The sequence below is a fragment of the Ammodytes marinus genome (assembly GCF_949987685.1).
Source record: "Ammodytes marinus genome assembly, chromosome: 17".
NCBI classification, from domain to species: domain Eukaryota; kingdom Metazoa; phylum Chordata; class Actinopteri; order Uranoscopiformes; family Ammodytidae; genus Ammodytes; species Ammodytes marinus.
In genome coordinates, this window is record NC_137221.1 from 489,535 (window position 1) to 511,449 (window position 21,915).

General features: G+C 39.0%; 3 protein-coding genes across 3 annotated transcripts in view; all 3 read right to left on the reverse strand.

The window, feature by feature from the left end:
- The window catches only part of tnxbb (tenascin XBb), a 91,662-nt gene that overhangs the window by 2,701 nt on the left and 67,046 nt on the right, over positions 1-21,915 (reverse strand). Inside the window, exons 19-21 of the mRNA XM_080045345.1 lie at positions 2,732-2,887; positions 1,956-2,119; positions 1-199 (exon numbers count right to left, since the gene is read on the reverse strand). The exon at positions 1-199 is cut by the window's left edge and continues 2,701 nt beyond it. Coding sequence (XP_079901471.1) covers positions 101-199; positions 1,956-2,119; positions 2,732-2,887 — 419 coding nt within the window. The 3' untranslated portion in view covers positions 1-100. The remainder of the gene's footprint in view (positions 200-1,955; positions 2,120-2,731; positions 2,888-21,915) is intronic.
- LOC307263988 (uncharacterized protein) lies at positions 3,895-12,000 on the reverse strand. Its single transcript, XM_080045299.1, has 8 exons — positions 11,956-12,000; positions 11,202-11,297; positions 10,215-10,343; positions 10,017-10,106; positions 7,713-9,876; positions 7,482-7,535; positions 6,742-6,879; positions 3,895-6,133 (listed from the first exon to the last, which is right to left on the reverse strand). The coding sequence occupies exons 1-8, from the start codon at positions 11,959-11,961 to the stop codon at positions 5,919-5,921; spliced, it is 2,892 nt and encodes a 963-aa protein (XP_079901425.1). The 5' UTR covers positions 11,962-12,000; the 3' UTR covers positions 3,895-5,918.
- LOC307264007 (uncharacterized protein) lies at positions 11,990-21,821 on the reverse strand (the record flags this gene model as incomplete). Its single annotated transcript, XM_080045331.1, has 10 exons — positions 21,691-21,821; positions 18,973-19,092; positions 18,020-18,182; positions 17,410-17,602; positions 16,537-16,632; positions 15,578-15,673; positions 14,423-14,518; positions 13,462-13,557; positions 12,710-12,805; positions 11,990-12,001 (listed from the first exon to the last, which is right to left on the reverse strand). The coding sequence occupies exons 2-10, from the start codon at positions 19,082-19,084 to the stop codon at positions 11,990-11,992; spliced, it is 960 nt and encodes a 319-aa protein (XP_079901457.1). The 5' UTR covers positions 19,085-19,092; positions 21,691-21,821.

Here is a 21,915-nt window from a genome sequence, read left to right on the forward strand (position 1 = left end):
TATGTGTGTGTGTGTGTGTGTGAGTGAGTGAGTGAGTGAGTGAGTGTGTGAGTGTGTGTGAGTGTGTGTGTGTGTGTGTGTGTTTATAGCAGTTTGTTGTTTATCCGTTGGTTGGAGGACTGAATGAAGTCGGTCTCATTTTCATCTCCACGAAGGCGACAGAATACTCCTTTCCTTTCCAGCTCGTCCAGATCACACCCTGAAACACACACACACACACACACACACACACACACACACACACACACACACACACGCACGCACACACACACACACACACAATCGTTGTACTCAACATTTCTACTTTTTTCATCGAAATACAAAATTCTTCCGTTAATTAATTCTCTCCTGTGTAGATGTATTACGCCCTAGTCCTTCTCAGTAGATCCCTGATAAACTATAGGACAAAAACAGAAAACTTAAAAAATCTAAACTAATAACCTATACTAAAACTTCTGTGGCCCTTATTTTTTTTATTTATTTATTTTTTCTAACCTTTATTTCTACAGGTAAATCCCATTGAGACCGGAGACTCTTTTGCAAGGGAGACCTGTTTTCCTTTCCCACGTTACCATTCACACACACATTCATACACCGATAGCAGCAGGCTAACTATCGACATTCACACGAGGCAAGGTGGGTGAAGTGTCTTGCCCAAGGACACAACAACCATGACACAGGTGGCAGGGCGGGGATCGAACCTCCAACCCTTTGATCATCAGCCGACCCGCTCTACCACCTGAGCCACAGTCACCCATATTATTAGGTATCCATAAGTTTCTGATTTAGAAAAATAGCAAAGTCATTGTATTTACCAGATGCTTGACGTCCACACCGTAGCTGCCGTTTGCTTCATGGCAGTTCTTGTACCACCAGTTAGTTACCTGGTATACTAGGTCCCTGACAACTAAACTGATCAACTAACTCTTCTGTGGCCCTTATTCCCTTTCATAGGTTTATCATTATGATCAGAGCAAAACATAAAAAAAAAAAAATAAAGCAATAATAAAAAAAAAATAAAGATTTTTTTTTTAAATAAAAAATAAAAAATAAAAAATTTGAAATTTGAAATTTGAAATAAAAAATAAAAAATTGAATTCTAGCAAAAAAACAAAACAAATTCCAGCAAAGGATAAACAAAAAATTAAAAAAAATTAAAATATATAGAAAAAAGCCCTAATTTGAATTAGTTGTCAATAGTCATTAAGTAGCCCTATTAGTCATAGCATTTACCTGGTGTTTTTCGTCCACCCCGTAGCGTCCGTTGAGATTGGCCTTGTGGTACTAGGTCACTGACAACTAAACTGATCAATTAACTCTTCTGTGGCCCTTATTCCCTTTCATAGGTTTCTCATTATGACCAGAGCAAAACATTTAAAAGAAATAATCTAGAAAGCAAGAAAAAAAATTCTAGCAAAAAAACAAAACAAATCCTAGCAAAAAAATCAAGCAATAAAAAAAAAAAAATCAAGCAAAAATTAAATTAAATTAAAAGCAGAAAAATAATGTAAATAATATAAAAAAAAGGAAAAAAAATCATCAAAAAAGCATTTATATATAGAAAAAAGCCCTAATTTGAATTAGTAGTCATTAGTCATTAAGTAGCCCTATTAGTCATAGTATTTACCTGGTGCTTTACGTCCACCCCGTTCTTGTACCACCAGTTAGCTACCTGGTGTACTGGGTCCCTAAACTAAATACCTTATACCCTTCCATAGGTTTATGATTTACAAAAAATAATAAAGCAATAATAAATAAAAAAGGAAGAAAAATTTTAATAAAATAAAAAATAAAAAATTCAAAAAATTCAAAATTAAAAATTCAAAATTCAAATTAAAAATTCAAATCTAGCAAAAAACAAAACAAACTCCATATTTATTTGTATATAGAAAAAAACCCTAATTTGAATTAGTAGTCAGTAGTCATTAAGTAGCCCTATTAGTCATAGCATTTACCTGGTGCTTTACGTCCACCCCGTAGCGCCCGTTGAGATTGGCTTCGTGACAGTTCTTGTACCACCAGCCTCCTCTGTAGCTCATGGCACAGCGCGTGATGAACGGCGTCGGGTCGCGGTCTTTAGTCGAAAACAGACGGTTGTTATGGTAACTCAGGGAGTCGCCTGGCAACAAGAAAGAGATCAAAGGAGTTAGGTCAACTTAAAGACCTACTTCACCGGTGGAAATATGAAGGTGTATTGAACTCTGAGATCCTATGTAGTATAAATGTGTAACCATTTTAGAAATCGGATCATCCTAGCCTGAGAAAAGGCAGAAAAAGTGTTTTATGGTCTCACTGTCTAACCCTACATTTTACCATGTGTGACATCACACATGGGAAAATGTAGGGTTAGGATTAACAGGACAGCTGGGCCAAGGGAAGACTGAGGGAAGACTGAGGGAAGAAAAACCTCATTCATTATATTTTAATAGCGATTTTAGAATGATAGAACACCGGTTCCGTATGGGTGAAGTATTCCTTTAAAGGTGCACTATGTAACTTTGGGTTTGTCAGAGAAGTGAACATTTTCTAAGGTATAAAAATAAAAATAAATATTAAAAAAATGGAGTGGAGTGAGTGAGTGTCTGTGTGTGTGTGTGTGTGTGTGTGTGTGTGTGTGTGTGTGTGTGTGTGTGTGTGTGTGTGTGTGTGTGTGTGTGTGTGTGTGTGTGCGTGTGTGCGTGTGCATGCTAAATGTGTGTGTGTGTGTGATTTTAGTGTGTGTATTCTTAACCTGCAGTGCCGCTGTATCCTCCCACAGTCAGACGGTAGTTTCTCTTTGCGACTTCGAAACTGGAATATTTAGCGAAGACAGATTCTCCCAGATCCCTCATGTCGACTCTCAGACTCATCTTAGTCATGGTGGTCAGATTATGAAGAGCGTCAAGACCTATGAAGCAAGATAACACACATTACTGTCTGTCTGTGTGTCTGTGTGTCTGTCTGTCTGTCTATCTATCTATCTATCTATCTATCTATCTATCTATCTATCTATCTATCTATCTATCTATCTATCTATCTATCTATCTATCTATCTATCTATCTATCTATCTATCTATCTATCTATCTATCTATCTCTCTATCTATCTATCTATCTCTCTATCTATCTATCTATCTTCGTCATGGTGGTCAGGTTATGAAGAGCGTCCAGACCTGTAAAGAAAGATAACACACATTACTGTCTGTCTGTCTGTCTGTCTGTCTGTCTGTCTGTGTGTCTGTGTGTCTGTATCTGTCTGTCTGTCTGTCTGTCTGTCTGTCTGTCTGTCTGTCTGTCTGTCTCTATCTGTCTGTCTGTCTGTCTGTCTGTCTGTATTTCTGTCTGCCATCATTTAGCCTGACTGTATAACATTATAACAGCATTTTTAGGGCAGAAAAGATGAAAAAGCATCATAGGTGCTCTTTAAAGGGCAAAGTGCTGACGCTGCAGAAGATAAGGTGTGAGTATTGTGAGAATAATTTCTATTATGCTTTTACACACTGTATGATAACATTCACTTCACATTCCTCAACTTGTGAGCCAGCTAGTCACAGACACACACACACTCACACAAAGGCACAGAAACACACTCACTCACTCACTCACTCACTCACTCACTCACTCACTCACTCACTCACTCACTCACTCACTCACTCACTCACCAACACACACACACACACACACACACACACACACACACACACACACACACACACACACACACACACACACACACACACACACACACACACACACACACACACACACACACACACACACTCACTCACTCACTCACTCACTCACTCACACACACAAAGTCACTCACTCACTCACACACACAAAGTCACTCACTCACACACACACACACACACACACACACACACACACACACACACACACACACACACACACACACAGCCCTGTCTTTGTCACATTGTAAGGCCACAAGACCAGCCCATGCTTTCTGGGGACCACCCTTTCTGAAGGTTTTAGAGCACTGAAAAAAATCAGGCAGAATCCTGGAGTGGGCATGAACAAGGATGTCACTTCAAATGATCAATTAGACAAAGTAAAGGTCCTTCACCTGACTAGGAACCTCTTCGTGGGGACTTTTCTGGTTTTTAGTAATAAGTGGGGCAATATACACACACTGTCTGGTATTTATTATATCCTGGGCTCCACTTAACACACATGTAGGTTTAACTTACTTTGTGGAATCACTTACCACCTTTGACTGTCAAAGTAAGGGCTGTGCTGTTTAACCATGGTATTAATCTGCTGCAGTTTGGTAATTTGTGTCAAAATGTAGGTTATGTTACGTAATTTAAGTATAATTGTATTGTATAGTACTGATGAAGCATCGATAATTATTTAGGGTTACTACAGTGTTATATAAATAGTCTTTTAAACCAGTGTGACACCTGCATAGATAGCCTATATAGAGGGTGATATATATTTTGTTGTGAAATTGTGTAAACAAGTAAACATGAACAGCCAGAGTGTTTAACAAAAAGTTTACTCAACTACAACCTTGTTATTGTGACTCGGGCAATAAAATCCTCTTATTAACTGCACAAAAAAGTATCATCTTTTAAGTGAATCATTATTACAGGCCACAAGTCCCAAAAGTAAGAACACTATACTGACACACACTTACACACCTGGCCATGGGCAATACAATCATGGTTGTTTTATTCTATTAGTTGAAAACTTTTACTTGATGGTAGGGTTGCAAAATTCCGGGAATTTTCAAAGTTGGAAACTTTCCATGGGAATTAACGGGAATTTATGGGAATTAACAGGAATTTTGGGAATTAACGGGAATAAACGGGAATTTACTAAATTTAAAGCAACCCAAATGCACTACATTCTCCTAACTATGTTATTTCAGTCCAGGCAAACATTCAAGACTGTAAGAAACAGTTTTTTCAACTAAGTTTTAATATATTTATGAACATTTAATTTCAAATCAGATTATTTTTTAAGTTTATTGAGACACCCAACTTGATATCATATATTGATTTTTACAAGACCAGGTTTACAGAGGCTTAAACTGTGATTTTAAATATAGTTGGGGACAATATATTTTAGCATAATCTTGACTAAAACAACCAGATTGTATGCAAGTACACTTGGCAAATTGGACATAGCACACATCCTACTGCAGGGGTACTGAGACCACGCCCCCTACATGCTCTGTGCATTCGTCCATCACATGGGGGGCAATTGACTTTATTCATTGAATGGGTTGGGTCAGACAGTTGAGTAATATTTAACTCAACATTCATATTTTTGTTGTTCAGTGAAATTATTGATTGTTCATAAAATAATCAAAACTTGATAAAGTTCTTCTTACAAATAAATCTGTTCAAATGTAATGTTTTTTATTGTATTAGTTTGCATGGATGTCTGCCTATGACCAAACATAGTGTTTAAATGTTTAGATTTATGTTTGGATATGAAAAAAAAAAATGTAAATGACCGACTGAATATTCCCAAAATTCCCGAGCGAAAGTTCCCGTGGAAAGTTTCCGGAAAGTTACCGGTAATTTACCGGAAACTTTCCACCCCTTTGCAACCCTACTTGATGGTTAAAGGAACAATCATTCCTTTCAAGTAACCTAATTAAGGTATCAAAACATTTCAAACAAAAATGCCAATGGCTGTTGGACAAAACAGCAAATTAAACGGTCACATTGTATCAAAAACTTAAAAATACTAAGCCCCAGGCTTTAAAATATCATTCATTCATAACCACAGCACCACTGTGCCGCCCCGCGCTTTCAAAATATCAAGTATCATATTCTAACAAGAACACTGAGCAGTATCCAAATACTGATTCTCTTGCAAACGGCAGTTATCCACAAAAGGATATGATTTAACATGTAACACAACAAGCATAATAACATAACATTTATGTCAACGACATAAAGTTATTACTTCAAACTTTTTTCTTGAGAAGAGTGATTCGATTCTTAATGTAGAATTTTATGGCAGACCAATTTCTGTCTTTGAGAGCTACTTTCTCCAGCTTAAGGCACTTATCACAGTCACTCTTCCCTGGGACACGGCATGAAGTGATGAAGGACATCAGGTGCTTCTCAACAGCAAGGATCTCCTTTTTATCCCACACCTTTCTCTTGATAGGTGGACGACCTGTATAGCAAGAGAATAGAAGAGTCAATAAAGACTAATTTTAAGAGTTTGACAGCTCACAAATGACTCAGCTAGTATCAGCTTGTTTTAAGTGCTGTATGGATGAAGATACACTGGTACATGTGCTATGGTCATCATGCCTTAAGATTAATTAATTTTGGATGTAGATTCAGTTACATTGTCAGTATCATAAAGAGGCAATTTGTGTTCTGTTCCAAGTACTTGCTTCTAGCCCTGCATACAGTAGTGCAAGCAAGAACTGTAACCTATGCATCAAAGAGAAAATGTTCATTATATATAGGCCAGATCAATCTTCACTTAACAAACGCAACAAACTGGTGTCATCTTGCAGGTATAGATGAAAAGCATTGTTGTCCAGCACGTGATAGGCCAACCTGTACACGCCCCCACCCCCTACGTACATGCACTGTAAGCATATATTGAATGTCGGTCGAATGTTTCAATAAATCCCCCGAGGAGTGGTGTGAGCCATGAAACAGGTCTGTTGGGATAAAATAACCTTGTGTATTTTTTATTTATACGTATAGATATCTAGATAGGTAGATAAAATAAATACGGAGCCGAAAGTTTGAAACAATCAACTTTACCTCTGTCCCTTTTTGATGACTGGCGGTGAGAGGCTTGTGGAGGTGTCATGGTGCCTTGCTGTGGTGCTGTATCCCTTTGGCTGACGTCTGGCATTGTCGTCTCTTCCATCTGACTGGATGTGACTTGACTCCTCTCCTCTGAAAACCAAGACAAAACAAGTGACAAAAACTAATATTAGTCGTCACATCACAGTAAATTTGGCCTCAGGGCCAAACTGGGCATACTTTAAACAGATTGATATTGGCTAAGTCCGATCCCTTCTTTTATGTATTCTATGGTGTTTGGCCACCTCAGCCTGCTTGTATTGCTGCTCTCTTTTACAACGAAGTTCTACAATGGGAGAATTTCACTGCATAAAGTGGAAATCAATGTGTAAATAATTTGGATGCACCGGTTGGTGAGTTCTGATAGAGGTTGCAGAAATTCACTGAACTTGATGGCAGTAATTAATTAGTAGAGCAGTGCACAAAAATCAGCTAGCAGCGTATCATGTTTAGCCATATCAAATAATTATAATTTATGACTCACGTCAACTTAACATTTGTGACCCAGGATCCAATTATTCAATATTAGCTCAAAAAAGTCAGATACATATTAAAAAAACATTATTGTAAGTATAAGAATCAGATTCAGTATCGGTAGATACCCAAAATTAAAATGGATACTTGATCGTGACATCCCTACAGTAAATGGATAGCCTTCAATACATAAACATGATCACATTTCATAAGATACTTACCTTCCGAGCCTGAATCACACACCACCTCCGTGCTGCTGTCAAGGTGCACATTCTCTGTGAGTTAGTGGGGGATTGGAAGAGGGGTAGAAGGGAAGAAAATGACTGAATGCAATCTTCTTATTCTGAGATGTTCCAATAATGCCCAAGAAAAACACAAGACATAATATATAATGTAGATAAGCAAATTTTCCTTTATGCACAACAGTGTTGAGAAAGAAAAATAATTAGTACCGTCAGGATCAATGTTGATTTCATCCAGGGTCTTGCCTTTGAACTCTGCCATGCGTCCCTGTTCCAGAGCCATAAGAACTTTGCTTACTTTAGCAAGTTGGAGGGTGCCTTCTGGAAGTCTGTAGAACTGACGATGCACTCGTATATCATGACCAAGAAAATCAGCTAACTGATCCAGCTCTGTATTACTGAGGTTGAGAACTTGAGACAGAGTTCCTGTTTGTTTGCGCAGTTTTGTAGAGGTGAGACTTTCAGGACTTTTGGCACCACAGATCTTGGCATAGTATCGAAGGCAATCAGACCCACGGTAGCAGGTAAATGCACTTGGTCTTGCAAATAAATATGCATTATCATGAGGAACCCCACATTCCTGCCGTTTGCTGACAAGCAAATCCAATGATTGTTTCATTGCTGGGGTCAAAAGCACAGGAACCTTTCTTCCCCTTTTTCCTCTTATCTCTAGCCGCCTGAAGTGTTGACAGAGTTTTTTTTCCAAGTCTGTGAGGGCTACATTCACATCTTCCTGGGGGTCCGATGGAGTTTGAGACAAATATGCAGAGAGGGGCATTTTTGACACCTCCCCAGCTCTTCGACGGTTGAACAAAATGACTTGTGTCAATGTGATCTTAGTCAGCAGTGACCATGTCTGGGACGAAGCCTCTGTTGACAATTTACTGTGACTTTGTTGTTGTTGCGCATCTAAATAAGAATGCAAGGTCTGGACGTCTTTTGTGAATGGAAGCAACAGAGGGGCATTCCAGTTAGATTCCTGAAGTGTTCTCAGTGATGCAGACGATACCATTTCATTCCATCTTGTTTCATAGACGCTGCGGAATGTACGAGCATCTTTTGCTGCACTGTAGTCCTTCTGTACATTTGCACGGCTTTCAACAAGCATTGAAATCTTTGTCAAGCTATGTCCAAGTTTGAGAGCAAGACTTGGGGTCTTGTATTCATTGGTTTTACTGTCATGGCCTGCCACGTGTTTCACTGATTGAACAACATGCATGAAATTCTCAGGTTTGATGTGCTCTTCCATGGTCTTCAAAGGAGTAGTTTTCCTTGAGCATACCAGAAGCCTCCCCAGCTCTCTCAATTTCTGCCGAATGAATTCATGTTTGCCAACATCATATCCAAGCCTGTTATACAGATGCTCACCAAACTCTATGATGCATGTATCAGATTTGACTGCAGAATAAACTTCATCTTGAACCATGTTGTTTAACAGCTTCCATAACTCTACTCCAACACCAGGAGGTGGAGGAACAGCAAATGCACAAAGGGCCTGGACACGGGTTTTGAAAGGTTTATTTTGTCGAACATCAGGCCTGAACTTGCAGATCTTCATGTGCCGCCAAAGGACCTTCTTTGTGAAAAAGCCTTGGCAATATACACAATGCAGGAAATTCTGTGCTTGAGAATCCTGTTTTGGTTGCTTGCGAGGAACAAGTTTTCCTAGACCAGTATTTAATACTTCAACATTGTGTGCAAAGTTGCCCCTATTTCTCAGATGTTCCAGGTGCATTCGTCTTTCTTTGGATCCTTTTGGGAACGACAGAGCCTGTGCAACCTCTGGCTTATTGAAATGAGCACGCTCCAAATGCCTCGCCATTTTTCCAACTCCTAACTTACAGTACAAACAGTATTGCTTTTTGTTATACATTCTTGTCCCGTTATCCTTTTTACAGACGGCAGGTATGGAAAGTGAACCATCAGGCACTCCATCTTCTATATGGAGGGAAGATGCACTGTCAGGAAGATTCTGATCTAGATTTGGCGTTACGTTTTCAAATAGGACTTCAGTGTCTCCCATTTCACTCTGTTTTGATGAGTGCCCACTAGTGGTTTGTGTTCTAGGACAGGATGAATGGCTTGAACATCGCCTTTTACATCTCACACCAGAGACTCTCTCTTTTCTTGAGCATGAGCGTCCTCTGTTCAGCACCAGCTTTGAAGAATGACAGTTCAGTTTCGTTTTTGAGAGACATACATCTCTCATTTTTAGGCATTGGCCCAGGCTTGGTATCCGTTTAACTGGCTCAAGAACTTCACTTGTGTCTGTATCATCAGAATGATCCGTACTAGTCTGAGGAATATATTCCTCTCCACTGTCACCTGAGGTGTCATAGAGCTCATCCGAATCAAATTGAATCCGGTTGACCATCTTTAAGAAAGAAAATGTAAATTAAATGTATGTCAGCTTAAATAAAGTATCTATTGTTACTCCACTCAAGATAATAACAATCAGTAATGAAATGTAAAGCCAATGTATTCATTTTTTCTCTCTCACTGTGTGTTGCTTACTTGTATGCTTTTGGTCCTCCTCAGTCTTGGGATAGTGACTTGGTCCTCTTTGGAGAGGCAATGTTCAGAGTCTGAACTTGGACTTGATATCTAGGGTGTCCGAAATAAATGTCTTGTTAAAGTTTTGACCAATGGACGAAGAACAAAATGATATAAAGAAAGACATGAAAACGTTCGAGTGTATAAACATCACAATACCATAAAGCTGGATTTTAGGGACACAGGACTTGTGGTTGTAGCCTGAGATTCATCAGAATCGGTGTAATTTACAAGGGAAGTAATCCTGACTTTTTTAGTTGGAGAGTGAAGTTCTGGGTTTTCTGAGCCCTATAGGAAGAAAAAAGATTTGATAACTTTCAATTTTTATTTTACTATAAATTATCAACTGGACAATCAATTAATTCACAAGTATAATAAAGTATTACTTTTGTTAAAAAAAAACTTAATTATAGCTGGAAATGAAATAAAAATAATTTATACTTCATAAATTAGTGAAGTCACATGAAAACATTATAACTATACTGTGCTTATAAGAAAATACTTTGACTCATACTTAACAGATTTGTTTAAATGATCAGAAACATTGGGGATGAAAAGTGACAATTTCAAAAACAAAAGAATTCCACAGGTAGATACAAAAGATGATTGCCATTATTTTACTTAAAGATTTCCTCCATCTGACACAAAGCAGTTTTACTTTTGATGTTTAAGTTGTTTCTGATTTCTAACATTAATAAGCTGCCTACTGTTCCCATTACAGTTAACAACAAGTAAAGCTGAGGTCTGACTAGATGAACTGACCTCAGACTAACAGCTGGTCTGTTTGGTAGAGAGTAAAACTGAGCTCAAGCTCAAGGATGCATGTTATTGATGGTGTTTTGTTAAGTTTAAGGACAGAAAAATGAGTCAACTTAAAATAGTAAAATATTACTCAGTAACCGTGGACCCCACAACTCATGAAGACCTGAAAAGTGTGTCTGACACTGGTCATCTTAAAGCACTCTGATTGGACCAAATCTAGTCATAAAAACCAGCATACTCATTTATGTCCAATCATATACTGACCCAAACAAAACCAAAATGTGTCTTCTAGTGAAAAGACCACAGCAATCAAAGAAGAAAAGCTTAGAGCTAAAGTATAGTTGAATGATAGATATTTAAATACATTCTGACAGAAATTCGTACCTGCATCTGGTCGCATGAAGGTCCCTGAAGAGCCTCATCTTTGGATCTGCAGGTGTCAGTCTCAGAAGACTCAGGGGCAAAGCAGACTCCTTTAACCTGAACAATCAGTTGAGAATTATTATTGAGCAGTTAGTGAGCAGTGACACCATTTCAGTTGCACAACAACACCAACCATGGGTAGATACACAATATGGCCAACAATGACTGTGGTTGTATTACTTAAAGATTTCCTCCATCTGACACAAAGCAGTTGTACTTTTGAAATGTTTAAGTTGTTTCTGATTTCTAACATTAATAAGCTGCCTACTGTTCCCATTACAGTTAACAACAAGTAAAGCTGAGGTCTGACTAGATGAACTGACCTCAGACCAACAGCTGGTCTGTCTGGTAGAGAGTAAAACTGAGCTCAAGCTCAAGGATGCATGTTATTGATGGTGTTTTGTTAAGTTTAAGGACAGAAAAATGAAGATAAGTCAACTTAAAATAGTAAAATATTACTCAGTGACCGTGGACCCCACAACTCATGAAGACCTGACACGTGTGTGTCTGACACTGGTCTTCTTAAAGCACTCTGATTGGACCTCATCAAGTCATAAAAACTAGAATGCTCATTTATGTCAAATCATATACTGACCCAAACAAAACCAAAATGTGTCTTCTAGTGAAAAGACCACAGCAATCAAAGAAGAAAAGCTTAGAACTAAAGTATAGTTGAATGATAGACATTTAAATACATTCTGACAGAAACTCGTACCTGCATCTGGTCGCATGAAGGTCCCTGAAGAGCCTCATCTTTGGATCTGCAGGTGTCAGTCTCAGAAGACTCAGGGGCAAAGCAGACTCCTTTAACCTGAACAATCAGTTGAGAATTATTATTGAGCAGTTAGTGAGCAGTGACACCATTTCAGTTGCACAACAACATCAACCATGGGTAGATACACAATATGGCCAACAATGACTGTGGTTGTATTACTTAAAGATTTCCTCCATCTGACACAAAGCAGTTATACTTTTGAAATGTTTAAGTTGTTTCTGATTTCTAACATTAATAAGCTGCCTACTGTTCCCATTACAGTTAACAACAAGTAAAGCTGAGGTCTGACTAGATGAACTGACCTCAGACCAACAGCTGGTCTGTCTGGTAGAGAGTAAAACTGAGCTCAAGCTCAAGGATGCATGTTATTGATGGTGTTTTGTTAAGTTTAAGGACAGAAAAATGAAGATAAGTCAACTTAAAATAGTAAAATATTACTCAGTGACCGTGGACCCCACAACTCATGAAGACCTGACACGTGTGTGTCTGACACTGGTCTTCTTAAAGCACTCTGATTGGACCTCATCAAGTCATAAAAACTAGAATGCTCATTTATGTCAAATCATATACTGACCCAAACAAAACCAAAATGTGTCTTCTAGTGAAAAGACCACAGCAATCAAAGAAGAAAAGCTTAGAGCTAAAGTATAGTTGAATGATAGATATTTAAATACATTCTGACAGAAATTCGTACCTGCATCTGGTCGCATGAAGGTCCCTGAAGAGCCTCATCTTTGGATCTGCAGGTGTCAGTCTCAGAAGACTCAGGGGCAAAGCAGACTCCTTTAACCTGAACAATCAGTTGAGAATTATTATTGAGCAGTTAGTGAGCAGTGACACCATTTCAGTTGCACAACAACACCAACCATGGGTAGATACACAATATGGCCAACAATGACTGTGGTTGTATTACTTAAAGATTTCCTCCATCTGACACAAAGCAGTTGTACTTTTGAAATGTTTAAGTTGTTTCTGATTTCTAACATTAATAAGCTGCCTACTGTTCCCATTACAGTTAACAACAAGTAAAGCTGAGGTCTGACTAGATGAACTGACCTCAGACCAACAGCTGGTCTGTCTGGTAGAGAGTAAAACTGAGCTCAAATTCAAGGATGCATGTTATTGATGGTGTTTTGTTAAGTTTAAGGACAGAAAAATGAAGATGAGTCAACTTAAAATAGTAAAATATTACTCAGTAACCGTGGACCCCACAACTCATGAAGACCTGAAAAGTGTGTCTGACACTGGTCTTCTTAAAGCACTCTGATTGGACCTCATCAAGTCATAAAAACTAGAATGCTCATTTATGTCAAATCATATACTGACCCAAACAAAACCAAAATGTGTCTTCTAGTGAAAAGACCACAGCAATCAAAGAAGAAAAGCTTAGAACTAAAGTATAGTTGAATGATAGACATTTAAATACATTCTGACAGAAACTCGTACCTGCATCTGGTCGCATGAAGGTCCCTGAAGAGCCTCATCTTTGGATCTGCAGGTGTCAGTCTCAGAAGACTCAGGGGCAAAGCAGACTCCTTTAACCTGAACAATCAGTTGAGAATTATTATTGAGCAGTTAGTGAGCAGTGACACCATTTCAGTTGCACAACAACATCAACCATGGGTAGATACACAATATGGCCAACAATGACTGTGGTTGTATTACTTAAAGATTTCCTCCATCTGACACAAAGCAGTTATACTTTTGAAATGTTTAAGTTGTTTCTGATTTCTAACATTAATAAGCTGCCTACTGTTCCCATTACAGTTAACAACAAGTAAAGCTGAGGTCTGACTAGATGAACTGACCTCAGACCAACAGCTGGTCTGTTTGGTAGAGAGTAAAACTGAGCTCAAGCTCAAGGATGCATGTTATTGATGGTGTTTTGTTAAGTTTAAGGACAGAAAAATGAAGATGAGTCAACTTAAAATGATAAAATATTACTGAGTAACCGTGGACCCCACAACTCATGAAGACCTGAAAAGTGTGTCTGACACTGGACAAGATGAACTGACCTCAGACCAACAGCTGGTCTGTTTGGTAGAGAGTAAAACTGAGCTCAAGCTCAAGGATGCATGTTATTGATGGTATTTTGTTAAGTTTAAGGACAGAAAAATGAAGATGAATCAACTTAAAATGATAAAATATTACTGAGTAACTGTGGACCCCACAACTCATGAAGACCTGACACGTGTGTGTCTGACACTGGTCTTCTGAAAGCACTCTGATTGGACCTCATCAAGTCATAAAAACTAGAATACTCATTTATGTCCAATCATATACTGACCCAAACAAAACCAAAATGTGTCTTCTAGTGAAAAGACCGCAGCAATCAAAGAAGAAAAGCTTAGAGCTAAAGTATAGTTGAATGATAGATATTTAAATACATTCTGACAGAAATTCGTACCTGCATCTGGTCGCATGAAGGTCCCTGAAGAGCCTCATCTTTGGATCTGCAGGTGTCAGTCTCAGAAGACTCAGGGGCAAAGCAGACTCCTTTAACCTGAACAATCAGTTGAGAATTATCATTGAGCAGTTAGTGAGCTGTGACACCATTTCAGTTGCACAACAACATCAACCATGGGTAGATACACAATATGGCCAACAATGACTGTGGTTGTATTACTTAAAGATTTCCTCCATCTGACACAAAGCAGTTATACTTTTGAAATGTTTAAGTTGTTTCTGATTTCTAACATTAATAAGCTGCCTACTGTTCCCATTACAGTTAACAACAAGTAAAGCTGAGGTCTGACTAGATGAACTGACCTCAGACCAACAGCTGGTCTGTCTGGTAGAGAGTAAAACTGAGCTCAAATTCAAGAATGCATGTTATTGATGGTGTTTTGTTAAGTTTAAGGACAGAAAAATGAAGATGAGTCAACTTAAAATGATAAAATATTACTGAGTAACCGTGGACCCCACAACTCATGAAGACCTGAAAAGTGTGTAGATGAACTGACCTCAGACCAACAGCTGGTCTGTCTGGTAGAGAGTAAAACTGAGCTCAAGCTCAAGGATGCATGTTATTGATGGTGTTTTGTTAAGTTTAAGGACAGAAAAATGAAGATGAGTCAACTTAAAATGATAAAATATTACTGAGTAACCGTGGACCCCACAACTCATGAAGACCTGAAAAGTGTGTCTGACACTGGACAAGATGAACTGACCTCAGACCAACAGCTGGTCTGTCTGGTAGAGAGTAAAACTGAGCTCAAGCTCAAGGATGCATGTTATTGATGGTGTTTTGTTAAGTTTAAGGACAGAAAAATTAAGATAAGTCAACTTAAAATAGTAAAATATTACTCAGTGACCGTGGACCCCACAACTCATGAAGACCTGACACGTGTGTGTCTGACACTGGTCTTCTTAAAGCACTCTGATTGGACCTCATCAAGTCATAAAAACTAGAATGCTCATTTATGTCCAATCATATACTGACCCAAACAAAACCAAAATGTGTCTTCTAGTGAAAAGACCGCAGCAATCAAAGAAGAAAAGCTTAGAGCTAAAGTATAGTTGAATGATAGATATTTAAATACATTCTGACAGAAATACGTACCTGCATCTGGTCGCATGAAGGTCCCTGAAGAGCCTCATCTTTGGATCTGCAGGTGTCAGTCTCAGAAGACTCAGGGGCAAAGCAGACTCCTTTAACCTGAACAATCAGTTGAGAATTATTATTGAGCAGTTAGTGAGCAGTGACACCATTTCAGTTGCACAACAACATCAACCATGGGTAGATACACAATATGGCCAACAATGACTGTGGTTGTATTACTTAAAGATTTTCTCCATCTGACACAAAGCAGTTATACTTTTGAAATGTTTAAGTTGTTTCTGATTCCTAACATTAATAAGCTGCCTACTGTTCCCATTACAGTTAACAACAAGTAAAGCTGAGGTCTGACTAGATGAACTGACCTCAGACCAACAGCTGGTCTGTCTGGTAGAGAGTAAAACTGAGCTCAAGCTCAAGGATGCATGTTATTGATGGTGTTTTGTTAAGTTTAAGGACAGAAAAATGAAGATGAGTCAACTTAAAATGATAAAATATTACTGAGTAACTGTGGACCCCACAACTCATGAAGACCTGAAAAGTGTGTCTGACACTGGACAAGATGAACTGACCTCAGACCAACAGCTGGTCTGTCTGGTAGAGAGTAAAACCAAGCTCAAGCTCAAGGATGCATGTTATTGATGGTGTTTTGTTAAGTTTAAGGACAGAAAAATGAAGATAAGTCAACTTAAAATAGTAAAATATTATTCAGTGACCGTGGACCCCACAACTCATGAAGACCTGAAACGTGTGTGTCTGACACTGGTCTTCTTAAAGCACTCTGATTGGACCTCATCAAGTCATAAAAACTAGAATGCTCATTTATGTCCAATCATACTGACCCAAACAAAACCAAAATGTGTCTTCTAGTGAAAAGACCGCAGCAATCAAAGAAGAAAAGCTTAGAGCTAAAGTATAGTTGAATGATAGACATTTAAATACATTCTGACAGAAATTCGTACCTGCATCTGGTCGCATGAAGGTCCCTGAAGAGCCTCATCTTTGGATCTGCAGGTGTCAGTCTCAGAAGACTCAGGGGCAAAGCAGACTCCTTTAACCTGAACAATCAGTTGAGAATTATTATTGAGCAGTTAGTGAGCAGTGACACCATTTCAGTTGCACAACAACATCAACCATGGGTAGATACACAATATGGCCAACAATGACTGTGGTTGTATTACTTAAAGATTTCCTCCATCTGACACAAAGCAGTTATACTTTTGAAATGTTTAAGTTGTTTCTGATTTCTAACATTAATAAGCTGCCTACTGTTCCCATTACAGTTAACAACAAGTAAAGCTGAGGAATGCTCATTTATGTCCAGTCATACTGACCCAAACAAAACCAAAATGTGCTTTCAATTGCAATTCTGCAGCAATCAAAGGAAACAAGGTTAAAGTTAAAGTTTGACCAGTCACATTAATAACAATAGAGGTTTTACAAAAGCTCATCAAGATTGCTATTCCTCGTCCCTGAAAGTCAAGTCTAATATACACATCACCTTATTCGTCAGATATAACTCACTGGAAACAAGACAGAGTGACAAAAGCAAGAATATATAAATAGCTTGTCCTTTTTTATACACAATAATTTACACTAAGCACAGTGTAAACTTGAATTGCTTTAATTCAATTAATCCAAAATAATATATTGTACAGAGCAGACTTAAACATCCTGCTATCCTGAACTACACAAAACGAAAGATAATCAGAGGCAGAAACACCAGTATTGGTTCAAATCTAAGAAAAGAAATGGTGCATCATTCTGATCCACACATTTATTTTAATGTTCAACATCAATAGTCATCCAAATGAGAGACAATGATTTTGACAAACCTGTTTCCTCCAAGGCCAGTCAGTGCCTCCATAGTTATAGGTGATCTCTTCTCCAGTATTAATGTCCCTCAGAGCAAAGAGACAGAGATGTGGCTTGCCCTCTCCTACGACCTTCTTCATCCGACAGTTTGGATGGATGTGGTCATCATTGACCAGCCTTCCAAGACTGTCATCTTCTTGTGCTGCATCGACACTTCAAACATAAAATAAATTACTTATAAAGGCTCCACAAATTCATATCATTGATTGTTGAAATATTTAGCGAAATACATAACAGTATGCCGTTGTCTTTGGAGGATTGTTTTACTCAGGAAAACAAATGATAACTGTGTCTAGAAGTCACTACTACAGTTTTGAGATTAAATTAATTGAACTGAAATGGTTACAATTAACTGATATTGATTTCAGTTAACCTTGTTGACTCGACTTGGATTAATTTCCTACGGATTAGTCAATGAGCTAAAAGAATGTTGGTCGTGCCCCCATTCACAAATGTTGTATCAATCTCAAGTGATTAATAAATTAAATGTATAAATAGTGTATTTCCTACACACATGTTTGAGCCATTAAAATATTAAATTGTTCCTGTAAAATGTAATCTAAGCCTTACCACCATGTTCTTTCTTGCCAAGAGAAGTCAAACATGAAGACTGCACACCTCCCATGATATATTCTCCTTCTCCTCTTTGCCTCTTCAGAATTTATCAATTCCCCTCTATATTCCACCACAAAGTCGCCTTTTTGGAAATTGGCCTTGGCAAACACCCCTCGACCTAGTGCACATATACAGAAAACAATACACCACTGAAAGCTTTACAGTTATATTTTTAATATCCCTAGAAGTAGCATAAGTAGGTGTTATTTCTTCAATTGCGCAGTGATGCTCATCTCTGATGCATAAAATTTGAAAAAAAATCACCAAGCTCTCTATCAATGCAAGTAGGGGACCCACTCCATTTTGTTCCCTGATAATGCTACACTGTATTTCTACATTCACATTTATTTAGTCAGTTTTTTACAGTTTGCAGATAACTTTACAGATAAGTTTTGTTTTAAACCTATTATTTAAGGAAAACAATGATAATAATTTACTTTCTAGACTCTAACATGTGAACGATAATTTCATTATACCACTAGATAATAATAACGTAAAGAAACAACCTTTGGTTTTGGGACATTTTTTTCAGAACAGTGGGTAAAATAAATAAGTGTGGAGCCCTGCATTTTTCTGGGCCACACACTATTGCAGGTACATTTTTTAAATGTCCCTCCCTGCCTCAGCTCAGCCTATTATAGAGATCCATTATAGATTTGGGACTTTATAGCTTTGATTTTCAGATATACATTTGTAACAACATTACATTAAACAGGAATTTAAGATTAAAGATCAGGCTACTTTATTTGTACATAGGAGGATTTGTCTTGAACATTAAACCTGCCACAGACTAACACTACCATTTCTGAAAAAGCACAAATTTAAATTGGTACCCACTCAAATGACCACCTGTGTGCCCTCACAACATGCACTGTTGTATGCTATGCAACTAAACCCAAACAACTTACCTTTAAAAGAACTGATGTATTTCATTTCCAACTCTGCTGTCTTGTCCAGACCCCTGGCAGCGAGATCTCTTGCATCCTGTAAAGGAGGCGTCCTGCGTCTCCTTGCAGCCATCAATAATCCTTTAATCAGATACAGTTTTAATTTGACCAGAAAGCCATACCGTTACAGTACACACCAATATACATGCCAATTTACAGCAATAACTTTATCGAGGCACTTGGATGAATGGGACATCAGCATAGGGCAGCAGTGTCTGTACTGTACTGTCAGAATACTTTTGGTCAGTGACTTTGGAAATAAAATCACGTGATGCAAAGAACCAGAACTGATTAAATAACATTAAATATACTGTAAAGTTGGCTATCAGAGAGTGCACTGAACAGTAGGCTAAAGATTTTAAATTGATAGGCTAATGATTGAATAAGCTTAGTTTTAATTGAACTCCAACTCTTGCCAACAGTGGTGTAGCCTATTCAAAAATTGTTTGAAGTTCATAACTCAGAGGAAGAGGGCTAATTTATCTAGTAACCTACTGGTTATTTTTTCATAACTCGTGGTGCTTTGAACACTGACAGGTGACACTCTGCGCAGTCTGAGCTCATCGTGGAGAGAACAGAAGTTCTGCTGAGGAAACTTTCCTCCAGCGCGACTGACACGACAGTGTTTCCGCCAGCCTTGACTACCAATTGGAAAAAGAAGAAGAAAGAAAGAAAAAAGAAGCCAAAAATGGGCCCGCAATACGGCGCGCTGTCAGGCAGAACGACGAGTGATGATGATAAATTTGATAATCCGCCAATAGTCCCCTTAATATTCGGGGATTTTTTTTTTTCTGCGATTAATTAAAGCAGCGCCTCAACTAGAATGACACTTAACAGCTGTTTTCTGCAGTGGACAAGAGGACAGATCGCGTCCCGCGAGCCGCGACCTCTCACCTTTTATCCAGTGCTGAACGCAGCGCGACCGCCAATCCCTTCAATAGAGGCTTCTAGTGTTAACCCGCTGCTGTAGCGGTGAACAGAAAAAAAGCGAGTAGGCTAAATGCACTATCGAAGTGTGTTGGCACAAACTCGCTCACTTTAACGCCGAGATCAGCGACACAGACACAGCAGACAGGCAGATAATTGACTGGAGCAGAAAGACAGCGGATGAGAGTATAATGTGCGTTGTTGTTGAGATTAACTAACTAACCAGACAACGCAACCAGACTGCGGTCAAGCCTATGGGTGTACATCGCTGCTTTCATCACCATACGATATTACATCGATTCATTAGACAACGATATGATATTTGCCGATATCTGCTGCGATACAATTTCGATTCGATTCGATTCAGGGGCCTGCGATCGATATAAGACGATATTATAGGCCCATTTAACACAAGATGGCCTATCTCATTATCGAAAAATACATGTTGATATAGCCTTCTTAATCGTTTGTATAATTTTCATCCATTTTTATTCATTCTGAACACTAAAGATCTTGAAATTAACAGGATAAACAAACTTAAACTGCTACCTCAGCCATTTCCCTCTTTTTGATGACATTTTATTTAATGTCAAGGGGACTTCCTTATAAAATACAGCTAAAAAAAATATTAGCTTGAATTATTTGATTGAAAGATTAATATCTTTCATAAGATTAATATCTTTCAATCTCTTATTATTCATATCTTAAGGTGTAGCGGCAGTAAACAATGCTTGGAGTGACATTTGAGTAGTTTTGGGCCGTGTGGGGTTTCAGGGCACAGATTGGTGGATTCCTCCTTAGCTTAGCTCATTAGCCTAATAGAGCTATCCTCTTTAGCTGAGGCTGCTGTAGTTCGTACATTCACCCCGCGGAGAGGGTGACCGCCCCGGGGAGTGCAGGAGCTTCTCACCGCTGAGAGAGCAGCCGAGCCGCGCATTCTTGGAACTTTACACTGCGAGCCGGGCAGCTGGACAGCCCGCGGGGATAACAGCCCAAATGTCCCGCTAGCTCGGCTGCTAACCCCCGCGAGCCTGTCGAGCGCTGCCCGGGTAACGTCGGTTCGACGGATCTGTCAGCGGGGATATATGATCCTCTCCCCCATGGTGCCAACACCGATAGGTATGTTACTGATGGATTCTAGTGTTCGAAATGAACTTTGATAATCACACACGACACAAGCGAGAAAAGCCTGGTGCGGTCTGGCGGAAATAGTGTCACAAACACCCGAGCAAGGACATTCTCAAAATAAAAGCATACGACGTTGGATCGATCTACATCGATGGATCGTTACACCCTCAAGCCAGCGGCAGAACCGCGGCAGCCATGTTGAGTACGTCACGTCAAACAATAAAAAAGACCGCAGACCGATATGCTACTAAGTTTGTGTTATTTATATTGTTTTGAGGATTAGGTTCAGGCATCATAGCTGGGTGGTTAGGGTTAGGGCACATGAGTGACGTAGCAGACATGTCATGGAAGCTAAATAGTCAAAAATCACGTCCGTCACGCCACGGTGTTTGTCTCCGGGGCTGCAGCTGGACCCTACTCAGCCAGCCCGCTATTCGAAAATGTCAGTCAAGGCAGCCCGCACCTGTTAGCCAATTTAAGATAGCTAGATCGCTAGCTAAACATAGTCACCCCTCCGAAGTAACATGAACAGCAGACAGCTACTAAACTAAATCACTTCTATCAATAACATTATGACAATCAAAAGCGCAGTGATAATCAACATTTAATGGCAGCATAACTTACCTTACTGCAACAGCAGCCGCATGCCAAAACTGAGATGCCGACGTGCTTTCCCAGCACAGCTCTGCCGTCAACTCGGCGTCAAGGAGCGCTTGGTTTGAATAGTAAGCGCCTCCTGTGCGGGCGGTACTCTCACACTTCGGTTTGCAGCGTCCGCACCGGGCATGTGACTGTAAATATATTCAGGCAACCCATGGAATTGTGCTATAAGCATGGCTACATTTTTAG

Excerpts from the sequence above, each read along its gene's own strand:
- LOC307263988 (XM_080045299.1), bottom strand. Across the intron at positions 10,344-11,201 it reads CTTCATGCGACCAGATGCAG|GGCTCAGAAAACCCAGAACT; the intron begins GTACGAATTTCT and ends TTCTTCCTATAG. Across the intron at positions 6,880-7,481 it reads GTGTGATTCAGGCTCGGAAG|AGGAGAGGAGTCAAGTCACA; the intron begins GTAAGTATCTTA and ends CTTGGTTTTCAG.